The sequence below is a fragment of the Carassius gibelio genome, chromosome B11, assembly GCF_023724105.1.
Source record: "Carassius gibelio isolate Cgi1373 ecotype wild population from Czech Republic chromosome B11, carGib1.2-hapl.c, whole genome shotgun sequence".
In the NCBI taxonomy this organism is placed as follows: Eukaryota; Metazoa; Chordata; class Actinopteri; order Cypriniformes; family Cyprinidae; genus Carassius; species Carassius gibelio.
The window spans coordinates 18,920,463-18,942,788 of NC_068406.1; the positions used below are offsets into that span (position 1 = coordinate 18,920,463).

General features: G+C 36.1%; 1 protein-coding gene across 1 annotated transcript; it reads left to right on the plus strand.

Moving 5' to 3' along the window:
• Positions 1 to 1,985: 1,985 nt before the first annotated feature.
• Positions 1,986 to 19,411, plus strand: LOC127968168 (nicotinamide phosphoribosyltransferase). Its single transcript, XM_052569155.1, has 11 exons — positions 1,986 to 2,248; positions 4,673 to 4,808; positions 5,914 to 6,017; positions 6,150 to 6,278; positions 8,711 to 8,869; positions 13,038 to 13,168; positions 15,200 to 15,425; positions 15,751 to 15,870; positions 16,629 to 16,769; positions 16,882 to 17,007; positions 17,765 to 19,411. Exons 1-11 carry the CDS (start codon positions 2,198 to 2,200, stop codon positions 17,936 to 17,938), a joined length of 1,497 nt encoding a protein of 498 aa, XP_052425115.1. The 5' UTR covers positions 1,986 to 2,197; the 3' UTR covers positions 17,939 to 19,411.
• The last annotated feature ends 2,915 nt before the right edge of the window (positions 19,412 to 22,326 follow it).

A 22,326-nucleotide genomic window follows, 5' to 3' on the forward strand; every position in this document is an offset into this window, starting at 1 on the left:
AGCCAAGACTGCAAGTTTTGACACTGGATGGATGGGCTTTTAAATTTTTAGTCTTTTTTTTTTGTCAATGTCAATTTTCTAGGGGGTTTTAGAACGGAGGTTTTGAATTTAAGACTAAATTAATTTCAGTGGTCACTTCAACCATCTATTGTAAAGCTACTGTGTAGCTAATAGGATCCTAAACAAAGACTATGATAATGACAATGATGTGTATTTGCTTACTTAATTATGCAACTGTAGTCCTTTAAAAAACAGCTTCAAATGCATGTTGGAGGTATGACTGCATGTTGTTTCAAGAAATGTTAACTACACACTTTATTTCACTCACAAATAAAATCTCATAACAACATTTCTGACGATTCTTGTGTGGCCTAAAAATGGGCATCATTCCTGAACATTGGATGATTAAAATACTAGAATTTTTTTACAATATTTCATTTGATGTAGGCTTCTGAGTGCACAGAATGTCTACAAATTATCTGAGTGACTGTTTAATTGCATATTTTTGAATGTTATACTGTTCCCTATCATGGCAGGGTTGGTTTGAAAGCTTTTGTGACATGAAAAGAGATTAGATATGTTATTGTACAGAGAGCCTGAGGCAGTTTTTGCCATGTAAATTATATATCATGTAGAGCTGCTGGATCATTACTCACATACAAAGGTTATTTGTTGGTGTACAAAGATGCAGCCTATGTTTCCCTGGTTCAGAAAAAGCCTAAAATTTTGCTGGTCTAAGATGGTCTCCTAAGCTAATTGTCAAAAAACTAGCAAATCTGCCAAGATGAAACCATTATATTCATTTAAGTTTTTTTTTTTTTTTTTTTTTTTTTTTTACAGTAGGGAAAGCAAAACTGAAAATTTGTGCAAAGAATGCCTGCCATGTTCAGTAAATAGTTTAATTATACTGTACAAGAAAACATCGGACACTTGGCTTCTCCTGCCATTGCTATGCTGATGACACACATCTCTCATTTCATCCAGATTCTCCAACAGAAGCTGCATGGATCTCAGGGTGCCTGGTGAACATCTCGGAATGGATGAAAGAACATCACCTATAGCTCAACCTGGCAAAGACTGAGCTTCTTGTCTTCCCTGCCACTCCAAATCTACAGCATGATTTCACCATCCATAGGTTCTTACAATTACCCCATCAACTTCAGTCAGAAATCTTGGAGTAACCTTTGATGACCAGCTGACCTTCAAATTTCACATTGCAAAGACTGCTCAATCTTGCAGGTTTGCATTGCACAACATCAAAAAAGATCAGGCACTTTCCAACGGATGCTGGTCAACTTCTTGTCCAGGCCCTTGAAATTTCTACGCTGGACTATTGCAACACTCTTCTAGCCAGACTTCCATAAAGCACAATCAAACGTCTACAAATGATTCAGAATGCAGCGGCATGACTGGTCTTCAACGAGCCCAAAAGAGCCCATGTTACACCTCACTTTATATCCTTGCACTGGCTACTGGTTGTGGCTGTCATTAAGTTCAAGACATTGATGCTTGCATATAGAACAGCCACAGGCTCATCACCTGCCTACTTCCACTCACTATTACGAGTCTACATCCCCTCCAGAAGTCTGAGATCCTCTAGTGAGCGACATCTGGTGGTAGCAACACAGAGAGGCTCAAAATCACTTTCCAGAACATTCTCGTTCACCATTCCTGGCTGGTTGAATGATCTTCCCACCCCTATCCGGAATGCTGAATCCCTGCGACAGCTGAAAACTGTTTCAGCGCTTCTTGACTTTTGTTTGCCTCTTTCAGAAGAATGCTTTATGTATTCCCCAATTATAAGTAGTGTCTGCAAAATGACTAAATGTAAATGTAAAACAAAACTCTTTGCAAGCAACAGGCAGCCCAGCAGCTTTTTCAAGCTTCAGATATTCAGGCGCCTTCTGAGTTTATGTACCCGCCCACATTTGCATCACCGAGCGTAGGCCAGCGTCTCTTTCATACGTGCAGCCTGACACCGCCCCTTTCCACCCCGTTGTTTCTGATACTGGACGATGCAACCTATCCGTGCGTGCCCTCACATACACAAGATACTGAGGTGATCGCATTTCATTACATTTTCTCCTGGCATACCCGGAAGGTCTCGAAAATAAGATTATCGAGACTGGTGACACACGGCTCGGAACACATACATACCCAAGCGAAGGGCCAACGTTTCGCTTTTACTTTGTCCTCGATGATGGCAGCTCAAGATTTCAATTTTTTACTAGCGACGGACTCTTATAAGGTAAGAATCGCCTGGATCGAGTCGTTTGACAGACGGCAGACACTGTCGCATGACAGAACTTTGCCTGTTCTGACACTAACGTTAGCCGTTTGTGCTTAACCGTAACATATAACGTTAACGTTATGTGGGAATAAAACCAACTTTGACCTTGTAAATAGACGAAATGTAAATTAAAACATGATTCAGAATGACCTACAGTTATGGCGATTATTGTGCTATTTTGTCTTGTTGAGGGGAATCTGTGAAAGCTCAAATTCGTTTTAAATGCCCCACTCAATGAACGCTGAACGCAGGGGGCGGGGCTTGTGCAGCTTTTTAGCTTCGCCGAGGCCATAGCGCGTGACGTCATGTCACTCAGTATTCTAGGAATCGAAACTCATAAAAAAAAAAATATATATATATATATATATATATATATATATATATATATTATATATTATTTATTAATAATAATACTAACTATAACCATATCATTCCAAAAGGACTTAATTTTTAAATGTAATGTTCATGTAAACTTATAATATAAATAACTAAATCTCACAATCTAGAACTCCAGTTACAGTAACTTTGGGCAGTAACTCATTTAACCCCACCTGTAATATATCAGTAATCAGAATTTACATATTTTAGTTATCAGCTATGAATTAAAGTGATTTTATCTTAACTTTTTGCAAGGCTACTGTAAATAGTTACATGATTGGGATTAGGGTTATTAAATTTCACTTTGACAATCTGACCTTGTCAAAAAGTCCAGGTAAGGAATCAGTTAAAACACATAAATCAAAAGATAAAACTACCATATCTGAAGTAGCGTGATTACAAAACAATTAAGTCAAACTACTGCTACTATCATGTAACAAGACACTTACAAACTATACATAATGTCACGTTATGAAATACTGTTTAATGCTCAATGCTTTTTGGGATGTGGCTGTAATTTTTAAATGTCTTCAGCTGGGTTTAATGATCGTTACAACAGATTTCAGAATTGTACTTCTCTAATTCTCCACCTTGGCCAATGCTGACTGGCCAGAGTTGTGTAATAATCTTTGTGCTTCACAAACCTCTGACACAACAACCAGCCACAAATCCCATCTGGATCTATGTTTAAATCCCATACAACAAAAATTAAATGTTAACATGTTTTTGATCTTAAAATAGCATAACTAATTGTTTAATGAGATTTTGATACCTGCCCATGAGGAATGCACTTTTGTTACATCATGTTAAACCTAGTGGCACAGAAATCTAAACAGGACCTAAACCGGTTGCACAAGGTATCATTGATGAGTGACTCAGGTTTGGGTTGATTATCAGGTCCACTCAGAATTGTACATGAAGCTAAGCAGATTTCATATGCAGAGGAACACCCAGCAGTCATAAAATGTTTAGCATTTTTCATATCTTGCATAATTATGTTGGCCATTGTGTTTGGCCAATTTAATCATGAGTTTAATTACTAATAATAGTTTTTACAATTCAGCCCAGTTTAGAAGTCGGCAAAATATAGGCAAAATAGACTTTCAGGGTTGATCTGACAAATAATCTTTGACAACCCAACTAACGTAACATCACATGGACCGTTATTTGTTTCTTAAGAAGCAGATACAAATATATTAATTTTTTTTTTTGCTGTGAAGAAGACGGGACACAAAACTAAGCCCTCCATTATGGGCATCGAGAATGCGGCCGTGTGTTGTTTATGCAGATTGTATCACAGGGCATCGAAAACCAGCTGCTTTTTAGTATTAAATTTGTGTCCAGGATATAATGGCAGGTCTGTACTTGTAATTGAAGAAACTGTTTCAGCCCACCCCAGCTGTAGCTTGACGGTATCAGCATACAGTAAACAAGACTGATGAAATGCCTTGAGATCCATAAACACAGCTTAAAGCTGACAGATTGAAAAGAATGAGGAACGAATGCAGAAGTGCAACACTCTTCATAAGTTTTTCAAGGATGCATTAAATTGATCAGAAGTGACAGTGAAGACATTTATAATGTTACAAAATATTTATAATTCTAATATGTAATGTTCTTTTATACTTTTTATTGATCAAACTCAGTTTCTACAAAAAAATATTCAGCCCCACTACTGTTTTCAACATGAGAAGCAAATCATCATATTATAATGGTTTCTAAAGGATGTGACAGTGAAGCCTGGAGTAATGTTTTACTCCAAACTTTTGAATGTTAGATTAATAAAAGTACTTGGGCCTGTTACATAAAACAAGTTTACCAAATAAGCAATGTTTATTCAGTTTGTCTGACATATTGTCAGGTTTATTGTGAGGTTCAAAATAAGTCAGACTAACTGAAATAAGCCTGGCTTATTTGGTAAACTTGTTTTATGAAACAGCCACCTGGTGAATTAAAGATTGTGTAAACTATACTAATACTCAATGCTCTAATACTTCTTTCCAGATTACCCACTACAAGCAATACCCACCCAATGTCAATAAAGTGTACTCCTATTTCGAGTGTCGGCACAAAAAGGGGGGGCAGCATAACGAGGTGGTGTTTTTTGGCCTCCAGTATCTTCTAAAGAAGTACCTAGCAGGTAATTCCAACTATTTTCATCATTGTGTAACCCCTTCAGTGATCCGAAAACCTTTGTGAAGTTCCAATTGGCTTACACATACTGTTTGTTTTTGAGTTTGTACATTTCCAAAAACGCTTTTTCATTGTGTAATGGACAACTTGTCCCAAAACTGCTAATAGCACACATTCCAGAACAGTTATAATGCAGTTATAATTGACATGCAGTCAAAACAAGCTGCAAGAGTTTAAAAATGTTAGATTTAAGAAGAAAGTCATACAGTTTTGAAACTATTCCTTGGTTTAATTTTTTTTTTACATTTGTAACCCATTCATTCTCTTGTCGTGCCATTGCAAAAGTGTATAACTTTCTTGTGAAAAAAAAATCCTTTAGCTGTCCATATATTAAAAGTCAGCGGGGTTCAAACAGCATTGGACCCAAATGACTTTCATTGTGTGGACAAAGACATTTTTAATTTTTTATTCTTTTGTGCTCCACAAAAGAAAGTCATACAGGTTTGGAATGACATGAGGTGAGAACATGCTGTCATTGGTCCTTTGTGGCTTATGCTTTTACACATTAAATTTTTTATAAAAGTGGTCATGAACACAGACCAGCCATGTTATAGAAAGTAAAAACAAGAAGACTACATTAAGTCTACAAAAACAACCTAGTTACATAAGGCTGATACCCCTTAAGCTTCCCATTTCATTTAAAGTATTCCAAAGTATGTATTATGTGTTTTGTTTCAAACTGCAACTATGAGCAGAATGTGTGAACTGCAGCGTTTTTTTTTTTTCGGTCTCCACTGATTTAATGTTTCTTTCCAGCCAAACTATTTGTACTCCCTCTTAACATAATGAATATTTCATTGAATTTGAAGTTATTCTGGCATTGCACGGTATTGCATTCTCCCTGAAAGAGGTCATGGGCGTTATAAACTTTGCATTTATAACCAGAGAAATTGACATTTGATAATAGTTACTGAACAAAACTGCGCGTTTACTTTATTATTAAATGGCCTGTTAGTTTAGTATTTACATGTAGGGCATGTTCTAAAGAGCATGTGCTTTATAAACAGACTTTAATATCTCTGATCTCATTTATTTATGTAAATATCTTGCAGGTCGAGTTGTCACAGAGGAAAAGATTCAGGAGGCGAAAGTCTTTTATCAGTTGCACTTTAAACAGTCAGTGTTCGATGAAGAGGGATGGAGGAAAGTTTTAGAGGTACAAACAGAAGTTTCCTTTCAGATATTTGACAATTACTTGACATTGAAGTCTGCTTACTTTGTTCCGGAGATGAGAGCATATGGAGATAACGACCACATGCCTTCTTCCTTTCCCTAATTGTGTTGTCAGAAATATGATGGCCGCCTTCCAATCCGTATCAAAGCAGTTCCCGAGGGGAAGATCATCCCCAGAGGGAACGTTCTTTTCACTGTGGAGAACACGGATCCAGATTTCTTCTGGCTCACCAATTTTATTGAGGTATTACTAGTCCTTTTTTTTAGACAGTTTTTAAAAGAAGCCAATGCAGATATTGCAAATGTTGTTCTGCAATGTCCAAATGAATGTTTCAGAAATTGAAAAAAAAAAAAACACACAAATATTCTCCAAGAATGCAAAAGTTTTAAAATAAATGCTGTTCTTTTTAACTTAATCCAACAAAGTAGGGCTGTGCAAATTCTAATCAAATGCAATTTTCATGCATATCTCATCAGTAAAGCCGCTTCTGTGATTAGTAGTTAATCTCCAGCGTGTGCTTTCAGATGGAGCGGCATTTACTACATAGAGCCATGGATCACTGACAAGATACGTAACATCATTGCCGATTATGAACGCATTTTTGCGTATCTTTGATTTACTGACGAGATGTGCATGAAAATCACATTGGATTTTTTGCACCGCCCTACATCAAAGCATTCTGAAAACGTGTATCATAGTTTTCGCTAAGATTTTAAGCTGTACTTTTTGATAGTTATGAAAGGGTTCTTGAGCCCCTTATAAGCATATTACAATGATTTCTGAAGGATCATGTGGCACTTGAAGATTCAGCTTTGCAATCACAGGAATAAATGACATTTTAAAACACATTTAAATAGAAAAGTTATTTTAATCATATTTTACAATAATACCATTTCTACTGTATTTTGGATCAAATACATCCAGACTTGTTGAACATAAGAGGCTTCTTTTAAAAAAAAATCTGAAATAAAAAATCTTACAGATCCTAATTGTTGAATGGTAGTTTGATCAAAGAACAAAGTCCAAACAGCATTTAATTAACCTTGAAAAATGTTGCTCGAAAAGGGATGTTACTCAAAGGGTCATATCAAACTAAAGTAAGTTACTGATTTCCCTTCACAAATTGGTGCTTTCAAGGCAGTTTTCTAAAGGATCCATTTATGATCATGTGATCAGTATATATTTTTGTCATGTTTTCCACGTTTGTTTGAGACCCCACACAATTTGAAATGAACCATATCTAATACAAAAGTGTTTTTGTTGTTACAACAATCTTAACAGCAACACAAAGCCCCTCTGAATGTCTGACTGTCAGCATAGTCCGTAAAGCTGATGGTGCGGCACATTACTTCGTATTGGATGATTCTGCCGTACTGTTGTTCAGGATGACAGCAGGCTTTGATTTCCAGCATGCTCCTAGCTGCTAATCCTGGACCAAAAAACTGAGGGAGGTTTGGACAGACTGGAGGGGTCAGTGAGGACATGAGGTCATTAGTTACTGACCTGGCCTGCATCCCTTGCTGTTGTAATTATGTAGACAGTGTTTTATTTTTTTTTGGCTACCAGGTCTGAAGATGCATGCCTTTAATCCACAATGAACATTGTGACTCAATTCATTGTCCTAATATAAATAAATAAAAAGGTTGAATATTTATATTTCTATTTATTAATGCATTTGACAAACACTTTATTTTATACATACATGTAATCCGTTCATGCAATCCGTGCGAATCAGGCCCATCATTTGTCGTTGAAAGTGCAGTGTTCGACTGTTCCACTGCAGTATTTGTTCATTACAGTTCCTGACAGTTCCATCACAATGAGATGCAGTGTAGTTTTCCAGATCCTTCGCTCTCTCTCTCTCTCTCTCTGCTCCTCAGTGGTAGAGCAAGCTTACAACCCCCTCGTGACTTGCTAAGACCATCACAACCATCAAAACCTTTCAGAAGCAGCTTAAGACACAAATCATCCATAAGAAATTAAATTAAACTTGCAGCAACCACAAAGAAACTTTTCTTTTAACATTTGTCCCATTTACTTGCATTACTCCTGAAATGTTATGTTGCAGGACTGTTTCTTGTATGATAATTTGCTCTCCCTCAGTGATGTCCCTTGTTTGTAAGCTGCTTTAGATAAAAGCGACTGTTAAGTAAATGTAATGTAGATGTCCTTGAGCAAGGCACTTGTTTTCCGGGTGGATTGTCCCTGTAATGAACTTAAAGTTCCTTCGAATAAAAGAGCTTTCTAAAGAACTGCAACTTGCAAAATAATCTACTTTTATGCTTATGGTTATTTTGTTTTTGAACAACAGCCACATGTTTAATACCTTAATAAAAAAGTGTCTTTTATTCAAGATATCACAAAGAATTTAAGCCCAACCTGACTGGAACATTAAGATCCTGCCTGTTGCTTGTAAAGTCCTATTGGCATTCTGTCAGCTTAATCAAAGTGCACAGTTTATGTACTGATGTCAAGACTGGAGAAAAACATGTAGAAACACACAAATGGTTCAGAATTCTTTGTCTTAGTCGTTTGCTGACGTGCATGTCCTTAAGGGCCACAGATCAATGAAGTGTGGTTTTGATGGTTAGGGCTATGAAAATTGTGAGCGCAATTACAAGCCATCTTTGGTCTTCTCTGACGTACATGTGATTGTGTGCATTCTGTCCCCACAGACAATGCTGCTCCAAATGTGGTACCCCATCACCGTGGCAACAATCTCCAGGGAGTTCAAAAAGATTCTGGCCAAGCACCTGAAGGCCACGTCAGGGAGCCTGGAGGGTCTGGACGTCAAACTGCATGATTTTGGCTACAGAGGGGTGTCCTCGCAAGAGGTATGATGGCCATGGATTGGTAATTACACTTCCTGGTCAGGACCAGAGTAAAAACGACTAAAATAACACTGGATCAGCACAGTGACTATAACACTTTGCTAGGAATTAGGGGTGCACGATATATATCGGCCCATGATTAATGCGACTCTATGTGAAATCACGCACCTGCTGGAATTTACCACTGATTAAATAACCGGCTTCACTGACGAGATGCGCATTAATCATCGGCCGATATATATCGTGCACCCCTACTAGTAATTCTAGTTTTCATAACCAGTTACTCTGTTTTGTGTTGTGTGACTGATAGTTCGAAAAACAAAATCTTTTATATGTTTTATGACTCCAAGAGACTATATAGAAAATAACTAATTTTCACGTATTACTGATTGCATGACATTATTTTAACCTGAATTCATCATTTCTGTAGCCTTTCAAAGCACATTCTGAAGAACACTGAAATCGTCAAAGTGCCTCTGTGTTAAAATCTGTACCTTTTATTAATTTTTAGCCTTGAAATCAAAGCTCAAGCCAAACGTGGTCTTTCTCTCTTCCATGCTTTTTAACGAAAGCCTGGTCTTCTGGGGAAGATGAAATCAGACATTACTTGGTGAATGCAGAAAATCGATTCATTATGAGACGAGGCCATTCCATTTAATCAAAAGGACATCAGACCTGACCTTTTGAAATGCAAGCAATGCAGGCCGCTCTCGATTTCTGTATTTTTCAAAGGTATGAGAGCCCTGATTGTTGGCCGTGTTTGAGTGAGGTTGTCACGCTGATGGGTTTTGGGTCATCGTGTGGTGCTGTTTGAAGAGTTGTGTGAGTAAAGATGACTATTTGGCTCTTGAATCGGTCTGTCTGCTGTGTAAAGGTCAACTCTCCCAGGTTCCATCTATATCACACAGTGACGGGTTCAGGTGTTAGGTGTCTAGTCATAAGCAGTGAGTTTATTATTGACTGGCTGGGTGTGCTGAGCGTAGGAGACCTTTGTGTGCGAAAGTGAGACCACTGGATTCTGATGAGGTGTGACATAACCCCTCTGTGGTGCCCTTTTGAGACCAGTACGCCATGATCTAAAACCGGACATGGTGACGCATTACACACACATTATGTAAACAAAAACTTTTATTGAGCACGCTTAAGCGTATGACATCACTACTTTCTAATTAATTAAAGCAAATCTATATAGACGGTTTCATCGGGCGCACGCGCCTGGACCTAAGTTAACTTCCGGTCTGTGTTGTGTATATCGGTCTGGCTGCGGTGCCTTCTACAAACGCAGTTAAAGGCAAGGTGATGAGTAGACTGAAGTTGGGCTCAGGTGGTTGTGCTGTGGGATGTGTTTCCCATACATTTATTTATTTACTCGCCACAATTTTAAAACTGATCGATTTTCAAAAAGGCTTTGTTAAATAAACATGAGTAACGTAACCATACGTACTGCACGTTTAATAATAATAATTCCTTACATTTATATGTTTAAATATCAAAACGAGGCACGGGTGTTTTTATATCGCTGTATTTCTGAAGGAGGACTTGCATGTTATATGTCTGATAAAGGAGCGTGTGAGCGTCTGCTTTGTTTACAGCTGTTACTGGGGAAACCTCTATTTCTCGCGCTTTATGTCTATGCTTTAAAACATCTCCTGCTGGCAAAGAATGAATTAGCATTTTCATTAAGTCCGCCTGATCCACGCAGCAAACATATTTTGTTTGTTATCAAAAAATATCTACTCTAGAGGGACTTGGCTGTTGTTATTGATTCTAATAGAGTCTACCGGAAGTTAAGTTAGGTCCACAAAAGCACGCACGCACAGTAACGTTTGTTTATGTTGATGCCGTTGAAACCGTCTATAGAAGGTTCAAGTGTTGCTCGGGAGCATCTCTAGACCTGGATAGACTCAACTCGGGCAGAACTGAAGTGTTTATGACACCGGCTCTTAATATTTATTCACTGTCATACAGTTGCCTTTTAAAATGTAAAAAAAAAAAAAAAGGAAAAACATATTTTGCAACCTTTGCAACTCGACTGCGCATATAACACCAATTTACTGAAAATTTGATTTGATAAATTTTTTTTAATTATTATTATTTATTTACCTTAGCAGTGATTTGAACTTGCAAGCTTTGTAACCTCATAGTAAATTTAACACCACTTCACTGAAAAGGTTTTATTTTGTCTTATTCAAAAGTTTTTATTTTTTTATTTTTTATAAGATTTAATTTCATTTGTAACGTTTGTTTAAAAAGAGTTTTGAGCTTGCAACCTTTGTAATTCAATAGCAAATATAGTGCCACTGTACTAAGGTGTCATTTTCATTTTTATTGATTTGATTCGGAATTTTTATTATTTGTTTTTATGGTTTTAATATCTTATTTTATTTGTTTTAATTTAATTTTTTTTTTTTTACTAGCAGACATTTAGCAGAGATGAAGTTCAGACATTGAACTTGCAACCCTTGTAACCCCATAAGAAATATAATACCACTGTTCTAATATTTAATTTTATTTCTGGTTTAATTTTATATAATTCTCTTCCAACTAAAACTTTTCATTTATGTCGATAAATGTCCTATAGAATTTTTCATGTTGGATAACATGACTTTCCAACGAAAGAAAGAAAAAAGCCACCTATTCAAGGTCAATTATCTGGCTTTATGGCACATTTCTCTGCCAAATGTCAGTGTAATATTGCTATTGTGTGTGTTTAAGCCTGTTTGATCACTGACAATTACATGAAATATGACATGACAATATTCCATGTTACTCTTTTTCGAACTTTGTCAGAAAAGTAAGTGCAAAAATCATTTTAAGAAAGGAAGAAACCAAACAAATTTTAAGGGAAAGAACATGTCTATGTCTGTGGGATCTAAGAAAGCCCAAAGCACTTCTCCCTCAGCAGCTGACAACAGACTGAAGCATGCTGTGTAAATCTATGGAGTCTTCATTAGGGACAGTGGGATATTGATAGTGTATTTTCTAGGTTGCGGATGACAGGATTAATGATGGTTTCAAGAGGAGATTAATGATGCCAAGCAGAGTTTAATGCCTCTGATACTCAGGGTTCCTGCTCACTCTCCATCACTGTTCAGAGGGAAAGCAGTGATAGATTTAATTTGCTTTTAGAGGAGAGGTTCATCCAAAGCAAAATTTCTGTCATCATTCACTCACCCTCAAATCCTTCTAAACCCATATGAATTGTGTTCTTAAGTGGAAAAATGGAAGTTTAGTAGAATGTATTGGAAAAGTACCTTAAAAGAAATGCATACAAGTTGTGTGCTATTTTTTTTCAGTTTAAATAGAATATTAAATACAATATATAAAATGACAGAAGCACAAAATTACTAACATTTCAATTTAAAATCAAAATGAAAACTCCCAAAAATAAAAGCTTATTTAAATTATGAATAAATTCTATCATAGTATATAAATAATATTTAAAATAACACTGGTATTTATGCTGATCCATCGTTGATCCCTGTTGATCACTGTTACTGACCTCTACTGCATTGACAATTACATGACAAAGTCCCTAGATCCTTGTTACAATCACAGCGGCAGACTAAAGCCGTGTTGTGGATCTGATTTCCCTGGGTTGATATCAAGCCCAGATCTCATCAGTTCTTCAATTAAAAAAAGAAAAAGAAATAGACTCTTCAAATCCCCACATAAATATACACCTTGTAGTAGAGCAAGAAATATTGATGCTCTCCTCAGGGGGCTAAAGAGATTTTGCTTGGAATCAGACAGGTTCACTTTTCAGAGCAACAGCCTTCCCTTGACTATCACTAAAGGGCAAATCCACCCTGATTACTGTGACCCTGCGATGAATGAACTGAGACAGTCAATAACCTGAGTGTTTAACCAGGGGAATATAGAAAATGTCGTACTGGCTTTAAATTGGGCACACAATTGATTTTAAATGTCAAAGTCACAACCTCTCTTATGATTTGCTTCTTAAAAGCCACTGTCTATAATACAGTTATAAAAACAGGATAAACATAATGGGAATCGGCTAATGTTTTAAATGGCGTGAGAGAAATCCCAACATTTGAACTTTTGGATTTCACTGGAGACGCAAAACATCATTGTACAACAAAGACTTTGAGGTTTGACATTAAACAGGTTAATTGACTCATTTCGGTTGTGTCTTTCTTTACTGATCTAGTCGGCAGCACTTGGTGGAGCGGCTCATCTGGTGAATTTCTGCAGCACAGATACAGTGGCGGGTCTGCTGATGGCACAACGATACTATGCATGTCCTATGGCTGGGTTCTCCATCCCTGCTGCAGAACACAGGTACAGTAATGCACTTGTGTATTTACTGCACACTCATTTCGACAAGGCATAATCAAATTTAGTTTTTTGTAACATCCCACCTAAAACCTGATCGCCTGAAAGAAATTAAGTCTGAGGAAAGTTTCAAAGTGAAATGATAAATACTATGATAGTATTTATAATACTAAATAAAACTAAAATAGCACAGCTTTAAAGGGATAGTTCACCAAAAAAATTTAAATTCTGTCTTTAACTTCTCACCCTCGTGTCATTCCAAACCTGTAAGACCTTTGTTCATCTTCAGAACACAAATGAAGATATTTTAAATGAAATACAAGCTTTCTGACCCTGCACAGACAGAATCGCTACTGACATGTAGGATCAAAGAGGTAGTAAGGACATCACTAAAACAGTCCATGTGACATCAGTTGGTCAACCTTAATTTTTACAAAGATACGAGAACACTTTGTGTGTAAAGAAAACAAATAATTAAGTTATTCAACAATTTATTCTCTTTTGTGTCAATCATCCACGCATGTTCACAAGATTACCACGCCGGCTCCTGCGTCAGCAGCATCACACGCATGTGTCATGGTACTCTCGTGAATTTGTGGCGGAGACTGACATGGAAGAGAAGAAATTGATGAATTCAGTTTTTATTTTTGTTTTCTTTGCAAACAAAGTATTCTCATAACTTCATAACATTATGAATGTGACGGTTAAACCACTAATGTCACATGGATTATTTTAACAGTGTCCTTACTGCTTTTCTGGGCCTTGAATGTGTCAGTTGCATTGCTGTCTGTGAAGGGTCAGAAAGCTCTCGGATTTCATAAAAAATATCTAAATTTGTGTTCTGAAGATGAACAAAGGTCTTATGGGTTTGGAACGACAGGAAGAAGAGTATTTACTGACCATTTTCATTGTTGGGTGAACTAATCCTTTAAGATTTTTGGATATGATTTGGTAGCTTGAAATGCTGAAACCTGTTTTAGTTTAGTTTATGAAAAATTATGTTTAAAACGATTAAGAATTTATTAAACATCATTACCCTTATATCACTCTGTACCCATATGGCTTGCTTTCTTCCCTGAAACACAAAAAGAATACTTTGAAGACTGTAATGGTTGTTTTTTTTAAAAACTTTTTTCCATGCAGTTACATTAAGTGGGGACTGGAGCATTCAAAGCTTCAGAGAATAACACAGAAACACCATATAAGAGGTATATGTGATCATGACGGCATTGAGTGTGTGTTCCCATTCAGTAAATCAGATTAGGCGAGTTTAATTGGAAAACCAAATTAAATCTGATTCAAAAGAATGATTCATTCACAAATCTCATGAACTCTCATGAACCTGTTAGAGAAGATGTTAAGATTTTCAGTCATAAACCGCTTAAGTTTTAGTCTGTTTTGACACAAAACTATAACAATTTGTATGGATATTTTTGTGTTCTTTTCTAGCTTGAAAACTTCATTGTGATTGCATGGAAATTAGTGACCAGTAGAGAATTTCCCTTTAAGACTGATTTTGCAGTGAGTCCGTTAAAAGGCTGCCTTCGATTTCAAACAGCTTGTGTCGTGAAATTCAACGGTGACGTTAACACCTGCATGTTAATTTGCATTTGTTCCGTTGATTCTAATTAGTTCTATTAGTAGCTACACATTCATCCATCTCGTTGCTGTATCGCCTTTTGTCTGTGCGGTTGAGTGCATTTCCCAGTATAGCTCTCACTCTTTATTTCAAATGACGCCATTTCTTCTGTGACGCTGTTCCATCATCATATAGTTCAAATTCATGTTTTTCAACCATTCCATGAATCACTCCGACATTTGTATAGCTCTATGGCTAAGTATCGTTAGACACTAATGACTCATATGCAGAAAAAGATTCTTTCTGATTCTTGTTTAGCAATGTGAAACTTGTTTATTTATAATGCACCTTATCCACCTTCAAACTAAATTAAAGCATGAGTGGGCGGGACTTCACTTATTAGTGTAGTAGACCATTTGAAGAAGGTTTGTCACACTTTGTTTTTCATGTCTCTGTAGTACTATCATCTCCTGGGGCAAGAGCCGAGAGAAAGATGCGTTTGAGTGTATGCTGGAGCAGTTTCCCTCTGGGCCTGTAGCTGTGGTTAGCGACAGTTATGATATTTTTAAGGCTTGTAAGCACATCTGGGGGGACAAGCTGAAGGAGAGAGTGATGGAGAGGAGTGAGGATTCTGCGCTCATTATTCGTCCAGACTCCGGGGACCCCGCTCAAACCCTCATAGAGGTGTGTGTATCTTGTACCAAGTGTGCTCAGAGTGGAGTAGTGTTCACTACAGACCTTAAGGCAACTGTTTCAGTGATTTAACTTTATTCTAGTGGAGTCAAGGCTCAAACAAATAGGCTTTCTCCAGCACTGTGCTGCACTGTGACTTAACAGAGCTGGCTGGTCTATGTGAATGTAATGCTCTGGAATATTGATTTTCCTTTTATATATTTGCATTTGATGAATGAAATAGTGGGGTTAAGATCGATTAGCTTGCTTTATAGCCCTTTATGCCTTTAATTTTCACTTGCTTCTCTCCTTTATTTGTCTCTTGTCTTGCTTTTAGGTGATAAAGATTTTGGAGGAGTGTTTCGGATGTTCTCTAAACTCAGTTGGTTACAAGGTGCTCCCATCATACCTGCGCATTATCCAGGGGGATGGAATTGATCTGAACTCGATTAATGAGGTAAACTAAACCTCAGACCAAGAGAGAACAAAAACATGAACTACCGTTCAAAAGTTTTGGACTTAGTAAGATGCAAATTAGTGCACATTGTAAAAAATATGTTACAGTATTAACATTTAAGGCATTTTGTATTAAGTAAATGAAACCTTGGATGAGCATAAGAGACTATATTCTATGTATGTGTGTGTGTGTCAAATTTGTGACATTGATCATGATCATGTGATTTCCTTGGTACAGACTGCCGTATGTTCTTACTTTCATTGAAACACAATGTGCTCTTTTGGAAAATCGTCTTCAAATCATACTGGAGAACATTCAGCTTTTACACAAAAGCAGACTTGAGCACTGCTGCCAGTAAAGCAAAACATCAAAATAAATCATACGTTCAGAAATCCATGTCAATTTTTCAATTAGCACACACATTGTTATGCAAATTATTGCACAATTTAAATGCAAATCAAATAGTTATGAGTAATTCAAGTTATTAGACTATATTAGAGAAATGCAAAATAGAAGCTTTTTCACTGTCGTTTCAGACTTTTGGATCACACTCTAGTGCTCATATGACTAGCATGTTATCACATACTAATATTACTTTATGAAATGTGTGGAATTGTGTGTACAGGGTTAACTTGATTTATCAATCATTCATGACTGTTTGGTTATGAATAATTATTACCTATTACCCAGTGGTAAATCATGGATCATAACCTGATCAGTGTTTTAATGAATTTTTTATTTATTTTTGCCTAGCACAGATTCTTGAGAAACTGAGCGATGAGGGTTGGAGTGCTGAAAATGTGTTTTTCGGTTGTGGAAGTGCACTGCTGCAGAAAATCAACAGAGACACGCTAAACTGCGCTTTTAAGTGCAGCTATGTGGAGACCAATGGCAAAGGCGTGAGTTTCTTTATCAGTTTCACTTTTTAAAACATCCTGTTTAATCAAGTACATTTGAGCAGTGTTGTTTTTAAAAAAATATATATATATCATGTAATTTGTGTTTGCATAGATGGACGTCTGTAAGCAGCCAGTGACGGACCCGTCTAAAGGGTCCAAGCGTGGACGTCTCTCTCTGAGGAGAAATTCAGATGGCCTCATTGAGACGGTGGAAAGAGGAGCAGGCAAACCACAGGAGGTTAAATCAGCTTTTTTTGCAACATCTTAACCTTCCTTTTCCCAGATTTTTCCCAAAGATTGTTCATATGAAAATACTGTGCCACAGTTTAGCATTTATTAAATTTTTTGTTTTTTTTTCACATTAAACTTTACTGAACGGAGGATGCATATATATAATTGTATTTAGTTCTGTGGCAATTCTAGGTTGAATATATTTGGTCAAAAATACAGTAAACAGGAATATTGTGAAATATTATAACAATTAATATTTATGTAATAAAAGATAATTATACAATTCATTTCATTTGTTCCTGGGATGTCAAAGCTGAATTAGCATGAGCCATTATACCAGTGTCACATGATCCTCCATAAATCATCCTAATATGCTGATTTACTACTCAAGAAAGTTGTGCTGCTTAATAATTTTTGAAGACACAATGAACATTTTATTTTGGGATTCATGGATGAATATAAAGTTCAAAAGGACAGCATATGTTTTATATACATTTAAATTAAATTAAATTAAATTAAATGTATGCTTTTATCCAAAGCGACTTACAGTGCATTCAGGCTATCAATTTTTACCTATCATTTGTTCTATATATATATATATATATAACTTTTTGGTCAATTTAATGCACCCTTGCAGAATAAATGTATTAGTTTCTTTAAAAGATAAATCATACTGATTTCCACCTTTTGAACAGTTGTGTATGTAAAAATGTAAATAGTGCTGGTCATAATATGCGATCCTTTAATATTATCTCCGTTTGTAGGACATGTTGGTGACTGTGTTTGAAAATGGGACCATCCTTCAGGAGTACACTCTGGATGAGATCCGTAAAGCTGCTCAGATTTGGGAAGAAGATGTGAGCCCTTCCGAGCACAACAAAGAGGACAACACTTCTCTGGAGATCCACCAGAAACTCATAATGAACGGCGTGCATTAATAAGCACAATATGCGCACTGTTCTCTACACTGCCGCCTACAGACCAACCACAGACCAATTCCACTACACTCAGATGCTCATCAATATAGCAGGACACAGTGTTGCCAATACAGTATACAAATACATATAACATCTGACTTTTCAAATTTTAAGGGAAACCCTTAAATTTTGGACTTGGTTGCCACCGGGTTAATTAGTTCCTCCTTCATTTTACCACACTTTGTGATGCCAAATATCTTTGTTGGTGCTTCAGTAACATGAATATTTTTCAGGAATATATTACGGCAGGGTTTGCAATCGATTGATCGTAATGTTGTTAAAGCATCGCCTGGCAGTACATTGATAAATGAAGGAAACTTCTTTTGAGGTGATCTCATGATCATATCTGGGCTTCTGCATCAGCAATTCTGCACATGATCCCATTTTTCTGATGTGACGTACTCTCTGAAAATGCAAAAAAGAATTCTATTTCACTTTTGGAGGATTTGGGGTGTTCTTTTAATATTTTTTTAGACACCCATAATGCCAAGATAGCAATGATGCATATAATTTTTACTTTTTTTTTTACTATAAACAAATCAGTTTTAACTATTCCCATGTTGTGTTCAGCATAGAGATGCACACTTGATAAAGATCCACCCACTTTGTGTCTCCTTGCTATTACATAGCTCACGTAAATTAGATTTTATTCTTTTGTTGGAAAAGATGGACAAATTTCTTCTCTGAGGATTTTAGAACAGCAAATTGATCCTGATATCACTCTCAATAAACACTCTCAGTGAGTAAATGCTGCATAGAAAAGAATCAAATGTTTCCTGATAATAATTACAGTGTGACTTATGTGGATCTGGTTTAAGACTTCTGAGATGCACAGAATACATCATACAAACACATTTCAGTATTTGGTTTCCATACAGCTGCTGATGGTGCCTTAAAAACCACTCAAACCTCAGTGACGGTCACTTGCTTTTGCTTTGTCATCTCCTCCCCTCATTTCTCACAATTAATATTGTCCATCATACTCAGTTTCTCTCTTTTATCCTTCTGTGACTCACATATGAATGATGTTCAGTGATTGCTTTTTTTTTCTTTCTCTGTTGCCTTATGTTGAATCTTCTTCTGTCATCTATATGCTGATGCTGAATGAGATGTGTGCAGTGGGTTTAATTACAGTGTACATTGTTTATTGTGTCATCATCTTTGTGTTCGATCATGGAAATAACTCATTTCCAGGCTGTTCCGAACATCTGAAATGAAGCAGTTTGACCCTACCTCTTTTTTTAACTAATAAGAATGTATATTAATATGAAGTGATGATCCTTACACTTAAAAAGCATCTATTCTGTTATGTAAATACTCTTTAATGATTGTTTCAATGATAAATTCTAGCATTCTTGTTGCATTTTTTATTTTTGAATGACAAATAGACAGAATAAAATATATAATAAATGTAGATCAAACTTTGTCTCAATATTTAATGTGTCTCATTATTTCTTTTTAGTTTGTGTTATGGTAATTTTGAAAAAAAGCAAATGTTTTGTAAATGAAGAGGAAACTGAATATGCACCAAAAGCAGTGATGGTTATTATGGTGACAGTATGTCTGGATTTTTTCCCAGTTTTTAATTGCATAAACATAGTGTGCCATTTTGGATAGTCTGCTTTGTTCATAACTGTCATAGCAGAAAAGGAACGGAATGCCAAAGGAAGGAATGTGACTTTCAGAGTGAGGAAGAGTTATGTGCTCATTTCTTCTGTAAATGGTTTTGAGTTATTTAAAACAAACTAGAAATTCCAGTGAAACCTGACAGTGTTTCGGTTTATATTCAACAGACCATGGCTTGCCTTAAGATGTTTTATTGTTGTACAGTTATATTGTATTCACATGAAATTTACTTTTCATACACATCCTCATGGACATCACAAAATTCCTACTGTCATTACATTTCACTCCCAGAATAAAAAAAGGTACAAAGTTGTCACTGGGGTGACAAAGGGTACATCTTTGTACCTGGTTTACCTCAAAATAGTACATTAAAGGTACATTTTATTACCTCAGGTGCACATTTTGGTACATTTAAAAAGGGTACACCAGTGACCGTTTTGTATTTATTTTATTTTTTTTAAATACCGAAATCTGTTTTTAGGACATGAGAGTCGTGGTTTTACCATAGTAGAGATTTGGTGAGTTTGTTCCGTTGCCCATGTGCAGCATATTTGTATAATGCAATTTTGTCCACTGACCAAAAAAGTCACACACTTTCTATTTCGACCAGGGTTTAATTTGCAGAAGTCGATAAGCTTATGTGTGTATTAAACATTTCAAATGATCATCATTCTATTATTTTAAATTGTGGCTTAAAGGTTTTGGGAATAAGTTTTCTCTGTGTCTCTCTCTCTCTGCTTTCTTAGTTTCTTATGTTCATCAGACTGTATTAGGTTACAAAAAAATAAAGTAAAAACAATCATAATGTGAAATATTTTTACAATTTTAAATAAGTATTTTTTTTTTATATTCTAAAATTATTTTATTCCGGTGACGTCAAATGTGACAAATGCCTCACGTGATCCTTCAGAAATCATTCTAATATGCTTATGTGCTGCTCAATAAACATTTCTTATCAACCATTATAACAGTTGTCAAACTATGATACACATTTTTCAACATTTAACTTCATAAGAACAGAAATTGAAAGCTTTAGCAACATTATAAATCTCTTTGCTGTCACTTTTTAACCCATTTCTTAATCCTTTTCGGGAAAAAAAATATATGTATAATTTTGCTAATAATAACTATCTGATTCAAATAAGTTGCATGAAAACCGAATAAATATTTGTGAAATCTGAGGACGTTTTTTCATAGACGACAGATACTCTAATGAAAGAGAGTCCTCTATTGGTCATTTTCCAAAGTGCATTTCTAATTTCTCTCTGAAATCGTGAACAATTTGGAAAACTAAATTAGTAACATTAAGTCAAAAGTTGCAATCACATCGCAATAAATCAGAAACTTAGCCTACTTTCATTTCTTAGAACGTCAAGGAACCACATGTATCCGTTTTTCTCATTATATTCTTCCTGTGCCAATTAAGTGTAGTCTAAATCGAATTCCTAATATTTTTAATTCCAGGCAGCTCTTTGTAATTTGCATTTCGAATGATATCTTAATTAATCCAGTTATACATGCATCCATTCAATGAATCCAGAAAATGCGCGCAATGCTTAGCCTACACAATTCAATACTGCTTGCGCTGGTAATAAAACGAGGCTTGTTTCGTCAATTATAGTCAGTGTCAGACATATTTTAAATCAGCATGTTGCAGATCAGAAAGCAAATGGCATGTAGGAAAGCATCTTCAGAGTATCTGTTAATTGGCTAAGACTGTTGTCACTAATACTGATAGGCCGCCCGGCGCTCATTGGATTAGTTGCTGCTAAGCAACCTCTTTGCTAAGCCTGTTGTCATGGATTCAGATGTGAAATGGTCTGTTGACCACTGATAAGAGGGTGAGGGCCGAGTTAACATCAGCTCTGTCGCACCTGTCTTATACTCGCGACTGTTCAAATGTCACCTGCGAGCGCGCACGCAGCGTCTCTTGTAACGCTGCATCATGACAGACAGCACGCATTGTGTAGACATGCTCATGAACAACAGCAGGTTGCATTTGTTCATTTTAACGGCGGCAGTTAACAAAGAAGCGCGAATCTAAAGCATTAATTGTGTCTGTGCGTCTGCCCATTATTTGTTTTTTTCTGATTTGTAATCATTTCACCCCCGAAGTGCAAATTTTAATCCTGATTATTTTCGCCAGATTAGTGGTGATGAATAAGAGGAGGGATAACGCATTTACACAGCAAAATTCCAGAATCTCCTGTTTTGTCTTTTATATTTAAGCGTATTTCACTTCATTTGTGTTTTGGTATGGGCATGGTGATTGGTTTAGCAGACTGGTGTGAAAATTGAGTTGAAACCAAATTGAACGTTGCACCGTTTATATATGGTTGTCAAAAAAAATTCAAAAGAGGAAGTGTTCATTCACAAACAGCCAGAATTGTTCAGCACTGCAGCACTGGACCAAATGTTCATTTTCAGGCCTAAAAAAATGGTTATTCTCAGTCCCCCTTTCAAAAAGTTCGGTTATTCAACTAAAACTATATTTTGAGGTCAGTAGGGTTCCAGTGTTGTTTCGGACACCATTAACATTCATAGTAATTGTGTAAAAAAAAATTTGATAATGATAATTTTATTATCATTACCAAAACTAATAATGTAGACAATAGGCTATTTATAAATATTAAACATTAGAAATGTTGTCTTGGCAGCTAACTAAAATAAGTTGAAGTACAAACATTACTGAAACTGAAATAAAAAAGCTAAAAAAAAAAAAA